At 42.7% G+C, this 20,696-nt stretch overlaps 2 protein-coding genes across 2 annotated transcripts in view; one reads left to right on the forward strand and one right to left on the reverse strand.

Moving 5' to 3' along the window:
• LOC127449053 (zinc finger E-box-binding homeobox 2-like) overlaps nucleotides 1-20,696 on the forward strand; it is a 128,976-nt gene that overhangs the window by 104,999 nt on the left and 3,281 nt on the right. Inside the window, exons 3-8 of the mRNA XM_051712155.1 lie at nucleotides 4,568-4,636; nucleotides 6,093-6,287; nucleotides 13,762-13,976; nucleotides 15,860-15,968; nucleotides 16,231-18,230; nucleotides 20,062-20,242. Of these exons, the coding sequence (XP_051568115.1) occupies nucleotides 4,568-4,636; nucleotides 6,093-6,287; nucleotides 13,762-13,976; nucleotides 15,860-15,968; nucleotides 16,231-18,230; nucleotides 20,062-20,242 (2,769 nt within the window). The remainder of the gene's footprint in view (nucleotides 1-4,567; nucleotides 4,637-6,092; nucleotides 6,288-13,761; nucleotides 13,977-15,859; nucleotides 15,969-16,230; nucleotides 18,231-20,061; nucleotides 20,243-20,696) is intronic.
• The window catches only part of LOC127449066 (uncharacterized), a 361,616-nt gene that overhangs the window by 39,794 nt on the left and 301,126 nt on the right, over nucleotides 1-20,696 (reverse strand). The window lies entirely within an intron of this gene.

Consider the following 20,696-nt stretch of genomic DNA (forward strand, 5'->3'; position numbering starts at 1 on the left):
ATAAATATTTGCCAGAAGGTTGTTGTCTTAGGGGCCGTTCAAACTTTGTTGAACCATAGATCCCTTTCATGACCCTTAAATTTTAGATGCACCACATATTTTGGCATTGCAAATCAGTCAAATCAGTCTCCACATACTGTCAATTAACTTTATAGTCCCACATTTTAAACGAGAGGAACTGAAACAAATAAAATAATTTCTTAATCTGTATTTGTCTTTTTTATTTTTTTTATTTTATTTATTTTTTTACTTAAAATTATTTGAGAAGCAAAATTGCATATGCTATTGGGACTTTTTCAGAGAACATATCTTCAATTAAGTTAATTTTTTCTTACTCCACTGGCAAATGTTTTCTTCCCCTTGTTATATTCAGTACTATTGTCAAATTTAATGGCATTTATGCTTAAAACAAGACATTTTTTTAAAAACAAAGTATTTTGCCAACAGGATGCAATTGTGAATAAATTGCAAATCAGTCAAATCAGTCTTCATATACTGTCAATTAACTTTATAGTCCAGCATTTTAAACGAGAGGAACTGAAACAAATAAAATAATTTCTTAATCTGTATTTTTGTCTTTTTTTTTTTTTTACTTAAAATTATTTGAGAAGCAAAATTGCATATGCTATTGGAACTTTTTCAGAGAACATAGCTTCAATTAAGCTAATTTTTTCTTACTCCATTGGCAAATGTTTTCTTCCCCTTGTTTTATTCATTACTATTGTCAAATTTAATGGCATTTATGCTTAAAACAAGAAAAAAAAAATTAAAAAGTATTTTGCCAACAAGATGCAATTGTGAATAAATTGTGAATCAGTCGAATCATTCTTCACACACTGTCAGTCATCTTCTCAATCCCGTGCTCTACACACAAGATAACGGCAAAAAGTATTTTTTTCTTATCTTCCAGTAAAATTATCTGAACATCTTCACAACCAGATAAATTTACTCGAGAAGCAAAATTGCATAAGATATTAGGACTTGTTTTTATAGAATATATTTTCAATTAAGTTTATTTTTCTTACCCAATTGGGTAAATCATTTATTTATTTATATATTGTCTTGTTTTAAGAATAAAGCTAGCCAAATTTAGTCAGAGTTACTATTTGACAAAAGGATGCTGTCTTCAAGAATAGAATAGAATAGAACAGTTTTTAACAACAGAATAGAATTTTAAGTTAAACTAACTTGTAACTTTATGCACCACCTTAAAACACAGCACTCATGGAATGAGATGATGGGGAAAAAACAACAAGATGCAGCACAAATATGTCTATCAGTGCATGTGTACATAGAACAATAATTGAAAAAATTGTGCAGATGGAACACAAAAATGCATCTTGTGTGAACGGCCCCCAACGCTGTACTGCAGTATAGCTTAATTTGATAAAAAATAAATAAATAAAAAATAAAAAAATAAAAAAACATTTGGAGCCAGAATGTCTGTGAATCCACTGTGATACAATTCCTCAGTGTGTGTGCGTGTGTGTTGTGATAAAAACTACGGCCGTATTTCTGAGCTTTGGGGGTGACGTTCATTAAATGCGGAGGAAGAAGCCAATCATGCTCTCTCTCTCTCTCTTTCTTTTGTGGGCTCTTTCCAAACTTGTGGGCACTTTCTTTCTGTGTTTCTGTGTTTTTTCACACGTTTGGTGCCAGAGTGTCTGTGCTGGTACCTCAACACATAGCTCTGTCCTGAAATAAGCCCAGCGCGCTCTCTCTTGCTCTCTCTTTTTTTTGTCCGTTTTCTGCGGTCAGTCAGATTTCTGAGTTTGTGTCGTCCTTGACTCACTCATATCCGGTAATGCCCTTCACGATTGTGTGACATTCTTATCACAGATAGATACGTTAAATAAACCACCTGCTTTCCTCTCTGCCCTTGTCTTTCTGTTTTTCTTCATTTCGTCTTTACACCCTTCTTTTTTTGGCTGTAGAAGACAGTGTTATGATCGTTAACGAAACAAAACTAAAACTAAATGAAAACATTCTTGTTTACTGAAATGAAAATAAAAACTGACATAAATTGAAAAGCTGAAATTAAGCTACAAACGAATGTAATATCTTTAAAACTACCTCAAATAAAATAAAAATGAACAATAATAGCTTATAAATAGTTTGTAACACATGAATAATAGTTACAGTTTTTGATGCACAGTATGTCATATTTGAAACCCTTACAACCCGCCTCCATTATACATTATAATGCCAGTAGATTGTGAAAACACTAGATGACCCCTTTTAAATTCACAGGCATTAAACATATTTAAATTATATCAGTAAATGCATTAACTTTGGCAACCCCAAAATTTTAAAACTAAAATATAACCTAGGAAACACTGGAAAACCTATACTAAATTAAAACTGAGTTATTAAGTGAAAACTATCAAAAACTTGACTAAATTATTACATTTAAAATAAAAAAATACAAAAAGAAAAAAAAAAAAGAAAAAGAAAAGAAAAACTTTAATAACTGGTCTGAGGTCTTCTGTGAGCCCAACACGTTTTCAGAGATCATGCTAACAGCCTGTACACATGTGAATGTTTTGAGAGTAAACCGAATGGATGGAGTGAAATATATTCAACATGAATTTCCTTCAGATGTGTGTTTACACAGACACACAGAGACCACCTCAAAACTGATTTATCAGCCTGAGACAAGAACTGAACTCCCTCCACTCTCAAACATGAGAAGCATTAGTCACCACCTGCTGGAGAATTTTCTCTGTGTTCCTGCAAAACACTGAGAGGTAAAGTGATAGAAACAAGAAAGGAGATAAAAAAGACTCAAACTGTGATATCAGGACCGTCAGGGAAATCTGTGTGAATGAAATGAAAGAGATGTCAAGAAAGATTGCAAAGAGGTGTTTCTGTTTGCTCATACCTTACAAATGTAACCTTTTTAAATGGAATCAGCATTAAATTAGCAAATAAATTAATAAAAAATAAAAGAGGGTAAATCAGGTCAACAAACATTATTATTTAAATATAATGTGTCATTCAAAATGTTGTAAATAAAATTCAAAATATTGTTTTAAAATCATTGAAATTATTTTATCTAGAATCGTTTTTCATCCTTATATATTCATCTCATTTTTTTAAAGTGAGAAATAGTGTTCGCAATATATTTAACTTTTAAAGGTTATGTACTTCTGAGTGACACTGAAAATTTAGCAGGGAAAGGCAGGGCTTCATTTTATCCATCAGGATTTGATTGGATGATGAAAAGAAGGCTATGATTATTATTGGTTAATATTATTTTTCCCTGCCTGCGTGCCCTCGGTTACATCAGCAGAAAAGGAAAGTTATTTCAGAGGTGGAGAAAGTTATTCATTTCAAATTATAAAATGTAAATGCTCATGTTTCTTGTGTGTGAAGAGAAGCAATTAGTGTTGTCGGGGTCTGTGTTTCTCATGATGGTGTCGATTATTGAATCTGAGACTCTGTGTTTAGTTTCTGTGCCAAAGACTCGAGAGACAGCTGATCACAATAATAACTGGAGTAAAGATCAGAGAAACATCTTCACTGTCTTTCTCTCTGTCAGATTGCTTGTTCAGGTGTATTGAACATTATTCAGCTTGAGTTTGCTGTAGTTTGTTTCCCAGCACACTCAACTCTTTCCTCTGCTGTGTGAGTGTGTTGTCAATGTAAATAAGTCAGTCATTTGGAGTAAACTGGACGCAGAACAAGATGTTTTCAGTCCAGATCTGTGTGAGCTAATAGACTCCTCTCTCTCTCTCTCTCTCTCTCTCTCTCTCTCTCTCTCTCTCTCTCTCTCAATTTAATTCAGTTCAGTTCAAATGAGCTTTATTAGCATGATCATATACAATGTACAATGTTGCCAAAGCATTCATTAACAAAAAACAAAAACATGTATAACATACATAAAAAAAGTAAAATAATAAAGCTTCCTATAATGGTCGTCTTTAATTTTGGTCAGATATGATGCCAATTTATATTTTGTCTTATTTTTTGGGGAAATAGGTTAATTTGTTTATTTCTTTGAGTTTTCTTTGCCAGTGATGAATATATTCTTCTTTTGAAAAATTATGACTTTAGACTTGTCCATGTTTATTGGTAAGGCCTAGTTACTGCAGTAATTTTCTAGAATTGAGAGGATTTCATGTAATCCCTCTTCAGTAGGTTAGAGCAGCAGTAGGTCGACTGCGTATAGAAGACATTTGATTTCTCTATCTTCTAGATTGAGTCCAGGGCTAGAAGAGATTTGAAGCATTGTGGTCAATTTAATTATATAAATATTAAATAAAGTTGGGCTTGGGCTGCAGCCTTGACGAACTCCCTTATTCTGGCTGAAATATACAGTTCTTTTGTTGTTTATTTTAATGCAACATTTGTTGTCTTTGTACATGTCCTTAATTAAATCAGAAACCTTTCCTCTTATTCCACTCTGAATCAGTTTTAGGAAGAGTCCGTTATGCCAAACTGAATCAAAGGCTTTTTTTTTAAATCATTGAAGCAACCAAAGACACTCTCTCTCTCTCTCTCTCTCTCTCTCTCTCTCTCTCTCTCTCTCTCTCTCTCTCTCTCTCTCTCTCTCTCTCTCTCTCAGATGAGTTGAAAGGTGGCTATGACACTATGGGGGCTGACGCCAGTTTACAGCCTGTTGGGAACTGCACAGGTGAGTCACATGTGTGAGTTTTATCCACTTGAAGTTATTATGTATTGATATTCCTCAAATATTGTATTTTTAATGTTTTTTTTTTTGTTTGTTTGTTTGTTTGTTTTGTTTTTTGTTTTTTGTAAAGTGAAGTATCACTAGCTTAGAGTCCATCCAAGTTACAAATGTAATTTATGCGATAAATCATAATATTTCATAAACAGTTAGCAAAGCAACATTTCATTTGCTATACGATGATATTAATTATATTCCCTGAGCCTATTATGTATTCACACAGCTTACTGAGACAAAGTCTCATGACTTTTTTGATGCACATCAATTAGGGCTGTATATATATATATATATATATATATATATATATATATATAATCAAATAAAACAGCAAGTGTTGATTGTGTTGACCAGACTGTGTTGATTCTTATGCATAGCTGATATAATCAAAACGTGTGGTGAAGCGACTCTGATGCAGCATTTCATTTACACAAAACCAAAGACTAACCCCTAAATTAACCTCAAACTGCTGCCTTACACTGATATTTCCTTCAGGAAATTCAAATCTTTTTGAACTTGATATCCATCCAATCTTCGAGACATTCTTGTTTTTTGATATCATCACAAAAGACTTACTATTTTATTTGATCATACTCCGGCTGCTGTATAAACTCTATTAGCACATGTTTCACCTGTCATTGTGATTCAGGATTGATTTGTGATTTCTCATTCTTCAAATGGATGTGGAGTTTTAATAAAGCTTCCTAACGTTAGACAAACCACAACATTTCTCCGCTGTGCAGCCCATGGTCCTCCTCTGCTGGGAGGGATGTTCTCTGCTCAAGCGACAGAAGGGAGGAAACACAAGGCAAACATTAGGACATTGACTTCAGAGTGCTTCTGTGAGCGTTAACTTCCCCAAATCGCATTTCAGGCCAAAATCTAATTTGCGCGTAAACTAGATCTGTTTAGATCATGTATGCCTCTGACATTTTCCAGACATTTTTGACAGCAACACATTCCAGCGACTCGACCTTTGCACAAATGAGACGATGACATTTTTACAGTCAGACAAACCACACTACAGTGTTTATGCCTTACGCAAGCTCAGTCTAATTAAAAGGTAGCATAAAAAACTAAAGTCAAACATGCTCTGTTGGAATTACAGCAAACTCTCCTTGTCTGACTGCCTCTAATACATTTAAAAGTTGAAATGGGGTTTAACATTAAAAGCTTTTCCACGATTTGAATGATTCTCCCGCTATATTAAGTCATATTTCTTATTTTAGTGGCCATTAGGTGGCTAGATCAGGCAGTAATTTAGACATATCCCTGCTGGAATGTTCCTCTAATGTTCCTATGTTTCTTTATATCACAGTTGCTGCCGCATGTTTCCATCACCTCCCAATGCACCATATTTTTCACACCATTTTTATTTAAACCCTCTCTCTTTTTCTCCCTCTAGAAAAGGGTATACAATGCGCGGCCGAGTTTGACGATTTCTTCAGCAAACGTAAACTGGTGGACAGTGAAAGTCACGTGGTCAGCATCGCGGAATACCTCCAGAGAGGCGACACGGCCATCATCTACCCCGAAGCACCCGAGGAGCTTTCCCGATCCCGCCTCGCCACTCCTGAAGCCAACGGACACGAGGAGAACGGTGAAAATGCCGCCGTGGCCGGCCGATAACATGGGCAGCTGTTGCTGCCGTCTGATTAGCTGGATGCCGGAGTGTTTAACTTTAGAGCGAGGTGCAGCTGTTCGAGTGGTGAAATCAGAGACACAAAATCTCCCGTCCCAAGGGGAGGAGCGGGCATACCTCTCTTATGGAGAGCGTGTGAAAAATTAGATGTGCGAGGCACCGGGAGCGATTACAATAGAGAGAACACAACTGGCCCAGGCAATGCCAGCAATTTCATTAAACTGTGTTCAAGATATAGTACTACTGTTAGAATTGAAGTCTAAACCAGTGACTCTCATCTGATTTTGCTTCAGGACCCAGATTTTTACATTGGACACCAAGTGATGACCCAACACAATACCAGAATTGTTAATTGTACAAAAGTATAGAAAATTTTAATGTATTATCAATGTGAAATGCTGTTCGTAAAAAACAATTTTACTTATAATCTGATGTATTCCTGAATTGAATTTTATTATATGCTTATTTTACACAATATTTAACCAAAAATTAATAAAATATATTTGGAAAAACAAAATGTTAAATAGCAATTAACAAGGTAAACTGACTGTGGCGGGATGACCACTTCTGTTAATCTGCCAATCGGGCACAGTTATCAACCAAATATCTGCCAATTAATCTGCCTGACCAATGTATCTGAAGTATTAAAGGAAAACAGTGATTCTCTGCTGGTTTTGCTCCAGGACCCAGATTTTTACATTGGACATCAATCGGTACTTTATTGTGGCAAGACAACATAGTACCAAAATTGTTTATCATACAAAAGTAAAGAACAATGTAATTAAAATCACATTTGAAATTCATTATCAACATGAATTGCTGATCACAACCCATTTTACTTCCATAATCTGATGCATTTCTGAATAAAATAGAATATTCTACAAGAGAAAATGTAGGAAGGTAGTTTATTTCATCCTTTAAGAATTGATTCAATTGTGAAAATTGGGCATTATATCCAAACTTTCACATGGATACGTATTTTACACAACGTTTACTCAAAATTCATTAAAATATGAACATTTGGAAACGTCCTGGTTACTTGCGTAACCTCCGTTCCCTGATGGAGAGAACAAGACGTTGTGTCGATGTAGTGACACTAGGGTTCACTCTTGGGAGCCCGAGACACCTCTGGTCTTTGATAAAAGGCCAATGAAAATTGGCAAGTGGTATTTGCATACCACTCCCCCGGACATACGGGTATAAAAGGAGCTGGTATGCAACCACTCATTCAGGTTTTGTGCTGAGGAGCCGAGACAAGGTCCCGGCCATTTCAGCGGGTAGTGCAGCGTTGTTGCAGGAGGGACACATATACGAAACGCCGCAACTGGCTGAACTGTGTTACGTGAACTGGCGGTGTGTGATGGGCAGACCACTGTGTGCCTCGTAGCCAGAGCACCAGGCTGACACGTAACCTCCCCCAACACTGTTATGAGTGTCGAACGGCCCTTTGGGGACAAGTCGACTGCCCAAAAGATAGAGACAGGCTAGCCCAGTCGTAGCCTCTTATCCTCTTTTTTTCCTCTCCCCCCCCCCCCCAAAAAAAGGAATTAACTGACTGGGGCCACCAGGTCTAGTCAGGGGGGTGTCACTCCCAAGGGGAAGACACAGCGGAGACCACACCCTGCCCATATTTTGAGTGGAAATACGTCACATGGTCTTGCCGAACTTTGTCGGAATTATGTCATATGGAGAAGTCCCATGGTAGGACCTACCCTACGGGGGAGGTGTTTCTACAAGCTTGGTGACTGGGGCAGAGAGGGGCCTCTGCCCAAGGAAGATGCAGTTTACCAACAGGGAAACAAATTAGTGGAAGATACACGTCACATGGGGTTACCTATGGGGAACCACCACATGCGGAGCACCTACCCCAGTACAGGGCTTAGTTAGCACATGTACTGAGCCGGCAGCGAGTTTCTCCGTGAACTTGTCTGCCACAGGGCTCGGAGGAAATCATCCAGGGAACACAGGTTGTGAACACTACTGGGAGTCAACAGTGCACGTCTTCAGCTCTGGGGAGGGGAAAGGCGCTTTGCGCAAGCGATACACCCGGCCAGCTATCCCGGACTTACCTGCTTGTGCGTGCCAATACACAGGACGAAACCGGTTCCACCCGGAGATTGTAGAACCTCACAAAGGTGTTGGGTGTGGCCCAGCCCACTGCTCTGCAAATGTCTGTTAGAGAGGCGCCACAGGTCAAGGCCCAGGAGGCCGCTACACCCCTGGTAGAATGGGCTCATAGCCCTGCCGGGGCAGCACGTCCTGGGCATGATATGCCATTGTTATGGCGTCAATGAGCCAGTGGGCAATCCTCTGCTTGGAGACAGTGCTTCCTTTCTGCTGTCCACCAAAGCAGACAAAGAGCTGCTCAGAGACTCTAAAGCTCTGCGTGTGATCCAAATGAGAATAGCCCGAACTGAACTCCAGGCATGTTTCGCTGGCAGAGAACGCTTGCAGATCTCCTACCCTCTTGATGGAAGTGAGAGCAGTCAGGAGGGCAGTCTTCAAAGAAAGTGTCTTAAACTCAGCTGATTGCAAGGGCTCAAAGGGGGCTCTCCATTGACCCTGAAGAACTACAGAGAGGACCCATGAGGGAACGAGGTGTGGTCTAAAGGGATTCAACCTCCTGGCACCTCTCAGGAACCTGATGATCAGGTCGTGCTTCCCTAAGGACTTACCGTCCACTGTGTCATGGTGTGCCGCTATAGCGGCTACATACACCTTCAAGGTGGAGGGGGACAGCCGCCCTTCCAACCTCTCCTGCAGGAAGGAAAGCACCGATCCGACTGTGCATCTCTTGGGGTCTTCACGTCGGGAAGAACACCACTTAGCGAACAGACGCCACTTAAAGGCATACAGGCACCTCATAGAGGGGGCCCTAGCCTGAGTGATCATGTCTACCACCGCGGGTGGTAGGCCGCTTAAGTCCAGGGGCCAGACATGGAGATTACAGAGGTCTGGTCGCGGGTGCCAGATGGTGCCCCATCCCTAAGAAAGAAGGTACTTCCTTAGGGGAATTCGCGAGGGGGGGGGCTGTCACGAAGAGTGTGAGGTCTAAGAACCACATCTGGGTGGGCCAGTAGGGTGCTACCAGGACGACCTGCTCCTCATCCTCCCTGACCTTGCACAGGGTCTGTGCAAGTAGGCTCACTGTGGGAAACATATATTTGTGAAGTCCAGGAGGCAAGCTGTGTGCCAGCACGTCTATACCGAGAGGTGCCTCGGTCAGGGCATACCAGAGCGGGCAGTGGGAGGATTCTTGGGAGGCGAACAAGTCTACCTGTGCCTGCCCGAATCGACTCCAAATCAGCTGGGCCACCTGAGGGTGGAGTCTCCACTCTCCCCTGAGGGAAACCTGCCATCATAGCGCGTCCGCTGCAGTGTTGAGGTCGCCCGGGATATGAGTGGCTCGCAGCGACTTGAGGTGCTGCTGACTCCAGAGGAGGAGACGGTGGGCGAGTTGTGACATACAACGGGAGCGCAGACCACTTTGACGGTTGACATATGCTACCATTGCCATGTTGTCTGTCCGAACTAACAAACGCTTGCCCAGGATCAACGGCCGAAACCTCCGCAGGGCGAGCAGAATTGCCAGCAACTCGAGGCAGTTGATGTGCCAATGCAGCCGCGGGCCCGTCCATGAGCCAGCGGCTGCGTGCCTATTGCATACAGTGCCCCAGCCCATTTTGGAGGTGTCTGTCATAACCACAACGCGCCTGGAGACCTGCTCTAGGGGAATGCTTGTCCGTAGAAATGTGATGTCGGTCAAATGGCTGAAGAGGCAGTGACAGATCGGTGTGATGGCCACGCGATGTGTCCCGTGGCACCATGCCCATCTCGGGACTCGAGTCTGAAGCCAGTGCTGAAGCGGTCTCATATGCATCAACCCGAGCGGAGTGACCACCGCTGAGGATGCCATATGCCCCAGGAGCCTCTGAAACAGTTTCAGTGGAACCGCTATTTTCTGTCTGAACGCCTTCAAACAGGTCAGCACTGACTGTGCGCGCTCGTTCGTGAGGTGCGCCGTCAACGAGACTGAGTCCAACTCCAAGCCGAGAAAAGAGATGCTCTGAACTGGGAGGAGCTTGCTCTTTTCCTAGTTGACCTGAAGCCCTAGTCAGCTGAGGTGTGAGAGCACCAGGTCCCTGTGTGCACACAACACATCCCGAGAGTGAGCTAGGATTAGCCAATCATCAAGATAGTTGAGGGTACGAATGCCCACTTCCCTTAGTGGGGCAAAGGCTGCCTCTGCGTCCTTCGTGAAGACGTGAGGGTACAAGGACAGGCTGAAAATGAGGACCTTGTACTGATATGCCCGACCCTCGAATACAAACCGCAGGAAGGGTCTGTGTCGAGGTAGAATCGAGACGTGGAATTATGCGTCCTTCAGGTCCACTGCTGTGAACCAATCTTGATGTCGGACGCTTGCTAGAATGGGCTTTTGCATCAGCATCTTGAACGGGAGTCTGTGTAAAGCCCGGTTCAGTACTTGCAGGTCCAAGATCGGTTGCAACCCACTGCCTTTCTTCGGTACAATGAAGTAGGGGCTGTAAAACCCCCTCTCCATCTCGGCCGGAGGGACAGGTTCTATCGCATCCTTCCGTAGGAGGGTAGCGATCTCCGCGTGCAAGGTATCGGCATTTTCGCCCTTCACTGAGGTGAAGTGGACACCGCTGAACCTGGGCGGATGCCTGGTGGACTGAATCGCGTAGCCGAGTCGGACGGTCCGGACCAGCCAATTGTGACAGGTTGGAAAGTGCAAGCCACACGTCCAAGCTCCGGGCGAGGGGGACCAAGGGGACAATCTCGTCGGATGTACCGGCAGATGGGGCCTCGCGGTGGGCGGATCCTCAGGTGCCACGCTGTGTCGTGGCCGTGCTGAGTTCAGGGACATCGAAGCACTTACCTGGCTACTTGTGACCACCCCCGGAACAACCTGGGATGGAGGAGGAAGAGGCCTGTCCTCGTGACCCTCAGAGCCGGTGCAGTCACCGCAGGGGGACGCCCTTGGTGACGAGCAGACGGGGTGCGGGATCTTGAGCCGCGCCAGGGCAGGATGTGCCGGATAGCCTCCGTCTGCTGCTTCACCGCTGAGAACTGCTGGGCAAAGTCCTCGATGGTGTCGCCAAACAGGCCAACCGTGCCTTGTCGGCCTCTCCCATCTCGACCAGGTTGAGCCAAAGGTGGCGCTCCTGGACCACCAAGGTGGACATCTCCCGCCCGAGAGACTGTGCCGTGACCGTCGCCCGGAGAGCGAGGTCGGTCGCCGAGCACAGCTCCTGCATCAATCCCGGGGCGGAACTACCCTTGTGCAGTTCTTTTAGTGCCTTGGCTTGGTGGACTTGCAGGAGAGCCATGGCGTGCAGGGCTGAGGCGGCTTGTCCAGCGGCACCGTAGCCTTTGGCCGTCAGGGACGACGTAAACCTACAGGCCTTGGACGGGAGCTTTGACGCCCGCGCCAGGTGGCGGTGCTCTGCAGGCATAGGTGCACCGCGAGCACCTTATCCACCGAGGGATTGCCGAATAGCCCTTGGCCGCCCCACCATCGAGGGTAGTGAGGGTGGGGGAGCTGAAAGATCAGGACTGGGTAGTAAAAGGTGCCTCCCATGTCAGCTCCTTGTGCACTTCCGGGAAGAAAGGAACTGGGGCGGGGTGTGGCTGTGAGCGGCGCCGCGAGCCCAGGAACCAATCATCGAGCCGCGAGGGTTCAGGGGAGAGCAGAGGGCTCCACTCTAGCCCGACGCTCGTGGCTGCCCGGGAAAGCATGTCCGTCATCTCCACGTCAGCCTGTGACTGGGTGACCGCACCTGAAGGGAGGAGCCCAGCTGAGACTTCCGTGTCTGACTGGATGAGCCCGCTCTCCGATGCTGCGCTCGAGAGCTCATCACCTTTGCGGGCTCCGAATAAGAGGTCGAACTCGCCGTGAAACGAGCCGGCGGACACATCTGGAAGCCTGATCGGGGCAGACGAGCGTGCTGGGGAATGGGAGGTCCGTGGGGGGATACCCAGCGGAGGTGGTCCCATTGGGGTCCCCAAATCGTCCCCAGTGCTAGCTGCGCTGGCTTCATACCCGTGGGTAGAAGGACCAAGGCGGGGAGCATCTGGGGTGGCTTGCTTTCTTATGAAAGCAAGCCGCGACCGCATCGTTGCCATAGACATGTTCTCGCAATGAGTACATGACATATCCACGAATGCTGTCTCCGTGTGGGCAGCGCCCAGACACGAAAGACAGTGATCATGGCCGTCAGAAGGCGAGAGATAACGACCGCAACCAGGAATAACACGGAAAGGCATCTTTAAAAAGACACATCTTTAAAAAGACGTTCCGTGTGTGCCGCTCTTTTAGAGAAATATACTCTTTTAGAGAAATATACTCTTTTATTTCTGCCGAAGTGCCCATGAGCGTTCTCTGCAGTGCACCAGTGCAGAGGGGGGAGAAGCCGCTGAAATGCGCCGTCAGATCCAGCAGAGTTGAATGAACAGCCATGGGTATTCAGCTCAGTGAGCATTGACCGTTCGGCTCCGAAGAGAAAATCTGAAAGACTGGTTGCATACCAGCTCCTTTTATACCCGTATGTCCGGGGGAGTGGTATGCAAATACCACTTGCCAATTTTCATTGGCCTTTTATCAAAGACCAGAGGTGTCTCGGGCTCCCAAGAGTAACCCCTATTGTCACTACATCGACACAACGTTGAGTGAGTGACAGATAGGGAACTTCGGTTAATTGTAAATCAGCCTGTGATGATAATCTCAATATGAAAATAAATATTGGCCTATTAATCAGCCTGACCAATATATCTTTCTATCACTAGCATGATTACAGTTTATAAGTCAAAAAAAAAAAAAAAAATAGCTTATAAAAATAAATCTGTCATATTTCTTTCATCATGTAAAGTATTTTTAAACCAAAGCAACCTAAATAACTGCTTTTATCCAATAGTTCATTTGTAGAAGCAATTTATTCCAACAAAATGCAGTGGTTTTAAGGATTTTACATTTATTCAAAATTCATTCAAATATATTAGGAAACAGAACATGTTTAGTATCCATTTACAAGCCAACTGACTCATGCCAAAATAACAGCCGATAATCGTTGTTGTACTAACCGATATATATATGTCTGCCACTAACAAGTTTCCAGTCTAGGAATCTAGGAGTCCAGTTAGAAATGGATTTTATAATAAATCTGCCAAAATTATTTTATCATGTAAAGCCCTTGAGCAAAACTCTGGTGTGAATTCGAGAGCACATAATGTTTGTTCTTGCACTGGTGTGAGTGCATGTGTGTTTGTAGGGTGGCAGTGCCAACACTGACGATGGTACACAGCAGAGCATATTGTACAGATACCTCCTCATACCACAGTGGGCACAGTGCCCAATCACTGCCCATGATTCTCTGACCCTTTGGCCCTCTGCCACTCTTTCTCTCCACAGAACTGCCACCTGGAACTCCAGATGCTTTTGCCCAACTGTTGACGTGCCCCTACTGTGACCGTGGCTACAAACGCTTGACTTCCCTAAAGGAACACATCAAGTACCGGCACGAGAAGAACGAGGAGAACTTCTCCTGCCCTCTGTGCAGCTACACGTTTGCGTACCGGACTCAGCTGGAGAGACATATGGCCACACACAAACCAGGGCGAGAACAGGTGAGTCACACTTCCTCATCTCTATCACTCTTGCTCGATATCTAATGTGATGTATTCCCTCTGAGAAAAGATATCATTTTGATTGGCAATCATTATTAATTTTTCATGGCATTTTGAAGATGCAGATGTTTTAATGGATATGGCTTTAATTGAGGTATAAATGGTTTTTTGATGGCCTACTCTGAAATGATTCTGCACTCTTATATTCACGATCGAATGAGTATGTTAATTCCAATTTAGAAACTGTATCTGCTCTTTAGCTTTTCTTTTTTATGCTCTTGAAAAAAATCTGTTTCTCCACTATGACAGAGTAACACATCACCACTTCCATATGCGTAAATGATAAATGTACACCAAGCACACCAAATTATTTACACACGTTATATGGTTGTTGGATCAATATAAGATGTGATCCTAGTATTTAAATTGGGAAACTCACTAAACAGGTACGTACACTAAAAGATAAAGCAGAAATATGTAAAATAAAGTGATATGACTCTAGGAACCACTTAAGACTTATTACTTATTGCTTCTCCAAGCTCAATATCACACAGAATCGCTCCTGTGATCATGTGAGATGAGAATCAGCAGCTCATTTAACTCACACTCAACATTCTGACTAGAACAGAATGAATTGATATGCGACGAGCTGCCAGCTCCTTCACCTGACACCACAGGCCATTCAAAATAGGAACAGATGGTCCACTCTGCTCCTGTGACCTGCCTAATCTACAATTTACTTCCAATTTGTTGGTCTTTGTTTGTGTGCTTCATCTTAAAAGACTTTCCTGTTGAACAGTTCCTCACTCCCACTTTTTGGCATTTTGCATTCAAATCTGAAAGCCATTAAAATCAGTCCATGATTGTTCAAATGTTCTGGAGACAGAAAAGGGGGGAGATGACAACTTGGTAGAATGCTATACACATGTATGTGAGTCTTGTTTACCCTTAAAGGTAAAATTCTATTATCATTTAGATGTGAGTTTTACTCTCATATTGTTCCAAATCTGTATGACTTTCTTCTGTGGAACAAAAAAGCAGCTGTTGCTGTTTGTTTATGTGACTCGGCAACATATGAGCGAATGCTGGGGTCACTTCCCACCGAGGGCTGCTTGATGTTTGAAGGTTGTCGCTGTTTGAACAATCCTCCCTGTGTCTTGTGCTTTATGCCATCTGTCCCCAGTGGAATGCAGCTCTCTCTCTCTCTCGCCCCACCAGTTGTCGGAACTGATCATGGGTGGTGCTCACAGGCCTTTTGTGTTTCACCTCCCACTCTGAATTAATTGTGCTTGCTTGGTGTGCTCTTCCCACTGACACCCGTATTGTTGTTGTCATTATTGTTATTATATTTAGATTTTTGAGCATCCCCTTTAAATTGCAAATGCAAGGGGTGCAGTGCTCATGTTTTACCTTTGAACAGCAAATGAAGTGCCTGCCTTCGAGCCGCATTCACACATTATCAAAGAGATGTTTGAAGACTCTAAACAGGCTAAAAATTTTGTCCAATTAAGCAATTGCAGCATTTACCATTTACCCACCTTTTTGCATAATGAACTCTTTGCTCAGGTATGTGAAGTGTGTGTTGGTTAAATGTTGCAGGTTCATTTTAAATGATTAACCTAAATTACATGAATTGAATAATTTCTGCCTCCCTAATGAGTAAAGAAATTGCACAAACAGGTTTTTTTTTTTTTTTTTTGCTGCCAAATTACAAATGCTTGGCTCTAGACTCAGGAACTAGAAAGGTATGAGACACTGTTATCGCTGTTCAAATGCACCCAAACAAACCAAGATGTTGCTTTATAATGGGAGCCATTTAGCCTGTTGTGTGCGATTGTATGTTTGTGCACGAGACGCTCATGTGAATATTTTCTCCTTCACAGCACCAGATTCTCAACCAGGGATCTGGAAACCGCAAGTTTAAATGCACTGAATGTGGCAAGGCCTTTAAATACAAACACCATCTGAAGGAACACCTGCGAATACACAGTGGTACGTTACATAGGGTCTCTACACATTCTTTTATAACCCATTACCTTAGTTAAAGGTCATAGTTTTAAAATTGTTCCTGATTGATACATAAAACAATCATCAACTATACAATCATCTCAAATGTTGGTTCTGTGTTTGTTCCGAGCACTTTAACTACATGAAATGAGTCTACATACTACTACAGTGTGTATTCAATGTTTAAAAAGAACATCTTCTGTCCTTGGTGTGGTTCTTGACGATAGTTTCTCTCTCTTTTCTCTAGGTGAGAAGCCATATGAATGTCCAAACTGTAAGAAGAGATTTTCTCATTCCGGGTCATACAGTTCGCACATAAGCAGTAAGAAATGTATCGGACTGATCGCTATCAATGGCCGGGTGAGGAACAACCTGAAGACGGGTTCTTCTCCAACCTCTGCATCCTCCTCCCCTACAAACACCACCATGTCGCAGCTCCAACACAAGCTAGAGAACGGCAAACCCCTTGGCTTGCAGGACCAGTCCAACCACCTCAACATCAAATCCGAACCACTGGACTTCAATGACTATAAGCTGATGATGGCCTCTCATGGCTATGGTACTGGTGGACCCTTTATGAATGGCGGCTTGAGGGGAGGCAGCCCGCTGGGTTTTCATAACTCCCAGAGTCCTCTGCAGCACCTGGGCACGGGTATGGATGGGCAGATGCTGGGATATGCATCACTGGGTAACAACCTGAGTGAGGTACAGAAGGTACTACAGATCGTGGACAACACGGTGTGTTGGCAAAAGATGGACTGCAAGCCAGAGGACATCTCCAAGTTGAAGGCGTATATGAAAGAGTTGGGTTCCCACATAGAGGAAAAGAAGCAAGGGCTCATCTCACCCGGTGGACCCCAGCACACTCTTCCACTTATCAGTCACAACGGTGCCACCAAGAGCATCATAGACTACACGCTTGAGAAGGTCAGCGAAGCCAAAGCATGCCTTCACAGCTTGACCACGGACTCTAAGAGACAAATTAGCAATATCAAGAAAGAGAAGGCGAATCATATACTAGATTTAGGTGCGGATGATAAAACGCATGAAAATAATAATCTAATGTTTACACCTTTCTCCTGCCAGTATTGCAAAGAGACCTTCCCTGGCCCCATTCCCCTGCACCAGCATGAGCGTTACCTCTGCAAGATGAATGAGGAAATCAAAGCTGTGCTTCAGCCCTCTCAGACCGCCATGACCAACAAAAGCATCTTGTTTGCTGAGAAACTCGGCCACTTGCACCCCTCCATCATTCCTGAGAAGGGTGAAAATGGGCTCATGAATCCCTACAAGGAGCACACATCAGTACTTAAAGCTTATTTCACCATGAACACAGAGCCCAACTCTGAAGAACTACTGAAAATCTCCATAGCGGTCGGCCTTCCTCAGGAGTTTTTGAAAGAGTGGTTTGAGCAAAAGAAAGTCTTTCAATATTCAAATTCCAGGATGACTTCTCTAGACAGAAACCATGTGGAAGTGGGCCATCCAGTCTCAGTTCACACACCCACTAAAGACTCTTTAGGCATTTGTTCTCCGATGTCCCTAGTCAGAGGTTCTGACCGCATCACATCTCTCGCCATTCCTGAGCTTCACAACAACATCAACAATTGTGACACCCCACAACTCAGGCTCTCCAAAACACCCCAGTTCACCAACCTCAAGCAACTGGGGGAGAAGCTGGACCACTCTAGAAGCAACACACCGTCTCCCCTAAACCTTTCATCCGCTTCCTCCAAAAATTCCCACACTAGCTCATACACGCCCAACAGCTTCACCTCCGAGGACCTGCATGCCGGACCGCTCGACCTCTCGTTGCCAAAGCTCATGAAGGGGCCAAAGCACATCTTGACTGTGAAGAGCCGACCGAAGCTCAGCATCACCCCCACCGAGCACAACGACGTCGCAACACCCCTTGAGCATGTCGACAAACCACTCGACTTGGCATATCGCTCTAAGGAGTTTGACAGCCCTAATGCAAACAGCAATCTGGACAAAAGCTTGAGCCCCATGTTCGGTGCAAACTCCTTCACTGCCAAACCCCCGTACACCTCCCTGCCGCCCCGCAGTGCATTTCCACCCCCTACATTCATGCCTCCGGTACAGGCTAGCTTCCCGGTGCTGAGACCCTACCCCAGCCTTGACCAGATAAGCTTCTTGCCACACATGGCCTACACGTACGCAGCAGGGGTGGCCAGCTTCGCTGAGATGCAGCAGAAGAGAAAATTCCAGCGGAAACCAGGGTTCAAGGTAAATACTTGACTGATGTTCACAAACCCACGGGCGTTGTGTTTCTTTCTTTCTATCCCTCTGGGTTGCGAGTGGCTCGGGTTCCTTGAGACTCTGATTAAAAGCCACTTAGAGTGGGAGAGCCAAGCTCACCTCACACCCGCAGTAGATGTCAATGATTCTAGTGCTGTTCACTGGCTCTTTTATTGCTGATGGTGATGTTACCAGCCCCTGAGTGGCTCATTGAGGATACGAGAGCAGGAAACATCAAAGTGACAGGTGTTTAGAGTGCTTGCGAACATGTGCCTGTAGCGATGCTGTTCTCTTTGCCATCTCAGGTGTGAGAGCAATCTAAGACATAGAGAGTCAGTGAGGTTAAGATGCATCTCTTTATTTCTGCCCCCCTTTTTCTTTTTCTGCTCCTCTTTTCTGTATTTCTACAGCAAGAAATGTGCAAATGAGTTTGAGCATAAAGATTAATAATGCACACTCCCCATGTTCATTACAGTACAGTGCTGAGGGCTGTTTAACATCAGGGAATCCATTCTGATAAAAAAGTATTAATAATGTTTCCTATTCTAAGTTATTAAATTAGATTTTAAAAATACAGCTAAGGGCATTTAGCTCAAATTGATTGCTGAACGATAGCGCAGGGCTTTTTAAAAGAGAGTGCGTAGAAGTATTGTCAGTCCGGAGCCGGCTGTCCTTAATGAGGGCACGTCACTGCAGTTTGGGCTGTTTTGTGCGGCTCTTGGTTTAATCATTACTGTTTGAAATTAGACGACTGTGGCAATATGCCCCTCTAAAACTCTCTCCTCTTATTATTATTACCTTCTAATGTAATAATATTTTTCCTCCATTCATTTAAGTTTAAGCCTATCGGGGTAATCTCTGCTCAGATAAATACTGCGCTAACACCCTTTCATGTATGAAATTAAACCAAATTTGAATGCAAATATATGGAAAAGGTGTGATTAAGTGGACTTTGAGAGAAAGGCCTCATTTGCAATATCCTGCCTTTTACATGCCTTTTCAGGTTGCAAACATTTTCACGTTTAATTTGTATGAACTGCTCCAGTTTTAGCAGAAAATACATTTCATATTAACATTTTCCATTTAATATATTTATACCATAAAATAAATAAATCGATCAAACAAACAAGTTCACAACTGATCTTTTCTGTCATTTACAATTTAATGTTAATTTATTATCACAATTTACAAGACATTCTTAGAAAACTATTATTAATTATTTTTATAAAAAAAAAAAAAAAATAATAAATAAAAATAAGAAAAAGAAAAGTAAAATACTTATTGCTTATCTTTGTCTGGCTTTGCAGCAAAGAAAAAACAATCCTTAAAACATTTGACCTAAAGCTTTTCCAGATGTTCACTAACATCTTGTATTTAGATTCCCCCACTGGTTTTAAGCAACAAACAAGTGGAACATTTTTTTAATAAATAAATAATGAACTTACATTCAATCCTTAAAAATCTTACACTCTTTTGTTTATCAGTTATCTTATATCAGTTATAAAGTTGTCTTATTTTAAGGATGTTAATTGTTTTTCTCTTGCAAACAAGACAAAAATACAGAGTAAGAATATGCTTTTTGCAGTGCCTGAATTATTTATTACAAATGTATTTTTATTACAAATAATTGTATTAATTTAAATATTACAAACTCATAAATAAAAGTAAATTATAATAATTATATTATAAAAAATTTCAAAAAAAAAAAAACTGTATTAATACTCTCTACATTTATATGATTATTATTTCACAAATCCCATTGTGTGATGATATTAAAATGAATAAACTGACAGAGCTAATGCTGGTTGTCTCTTTGCAGAGCGAGCTGCTGGACGGGCCATCAGGTTATCTGAGCAGTCTAGATGATATGGCCGACCACGAGGCCTGTCTGTCCCGGAAGAAGATTAAGAAAACAGAAAGTGGTATGTACGCGTGTGACCTTTGCGACAAAACATTCCAGAAGAGCAGTTCCCTCCTCAGACACAAATATGAACACACAGGTATATCTATATGTATGCTGTTCTAGACACCATCATTAATAACTGTCTGTCTAACTTCTTTTTCTTTCTTTCTTTCTTTCTTTATTTCTTTTTCCACCTTAATCATGTTGACTTTTTTTTCTTTCTTTAGTAAAAACTAATATTTTTCTCTCCTGTTGACAGTCAGTGAGAGGATTTTAAAACATAATTAATGTGGCAAAACAGGACACTGATTTTGCACTGAATTATTATTCAATTTGAGCAAAGTTTAACAGAAAAGAAAAAAAAAGTTGGACTGAATAAGCTCTGGAATTGAAGCTCTGGCCAACAAGAGCATGACCTCTGACCTCTGTCACAGGGTGTGGTAGAAATAAGGCTACGTTCGCAACACAGTTGATTTTTTATTTTTTTTAAACAGATAGTTCTAGTTCCCTTTAATCACAAAATATGATGCCACATTAAAAGATATTCATTT

The sequence above is a fragment of the Myxocyprinus asiaticus genome, chromosome 12 (genome assembly GCF_019703515.2).
Source record: "Myxocyprinus asiaticus isolate MX2 ecotype Aquarium Trade chromosome 12, UBuf_Myxa_2, whole genome shotgun sequence".
NCBI classification, from domain to species: domain Eukaryota; kingdom Metazoa; phylum Chordata; class Actinopteri; order Cypriniformes; family Catostomidae; genus Myxocyprinus; species Myxocyprinus asiaticus.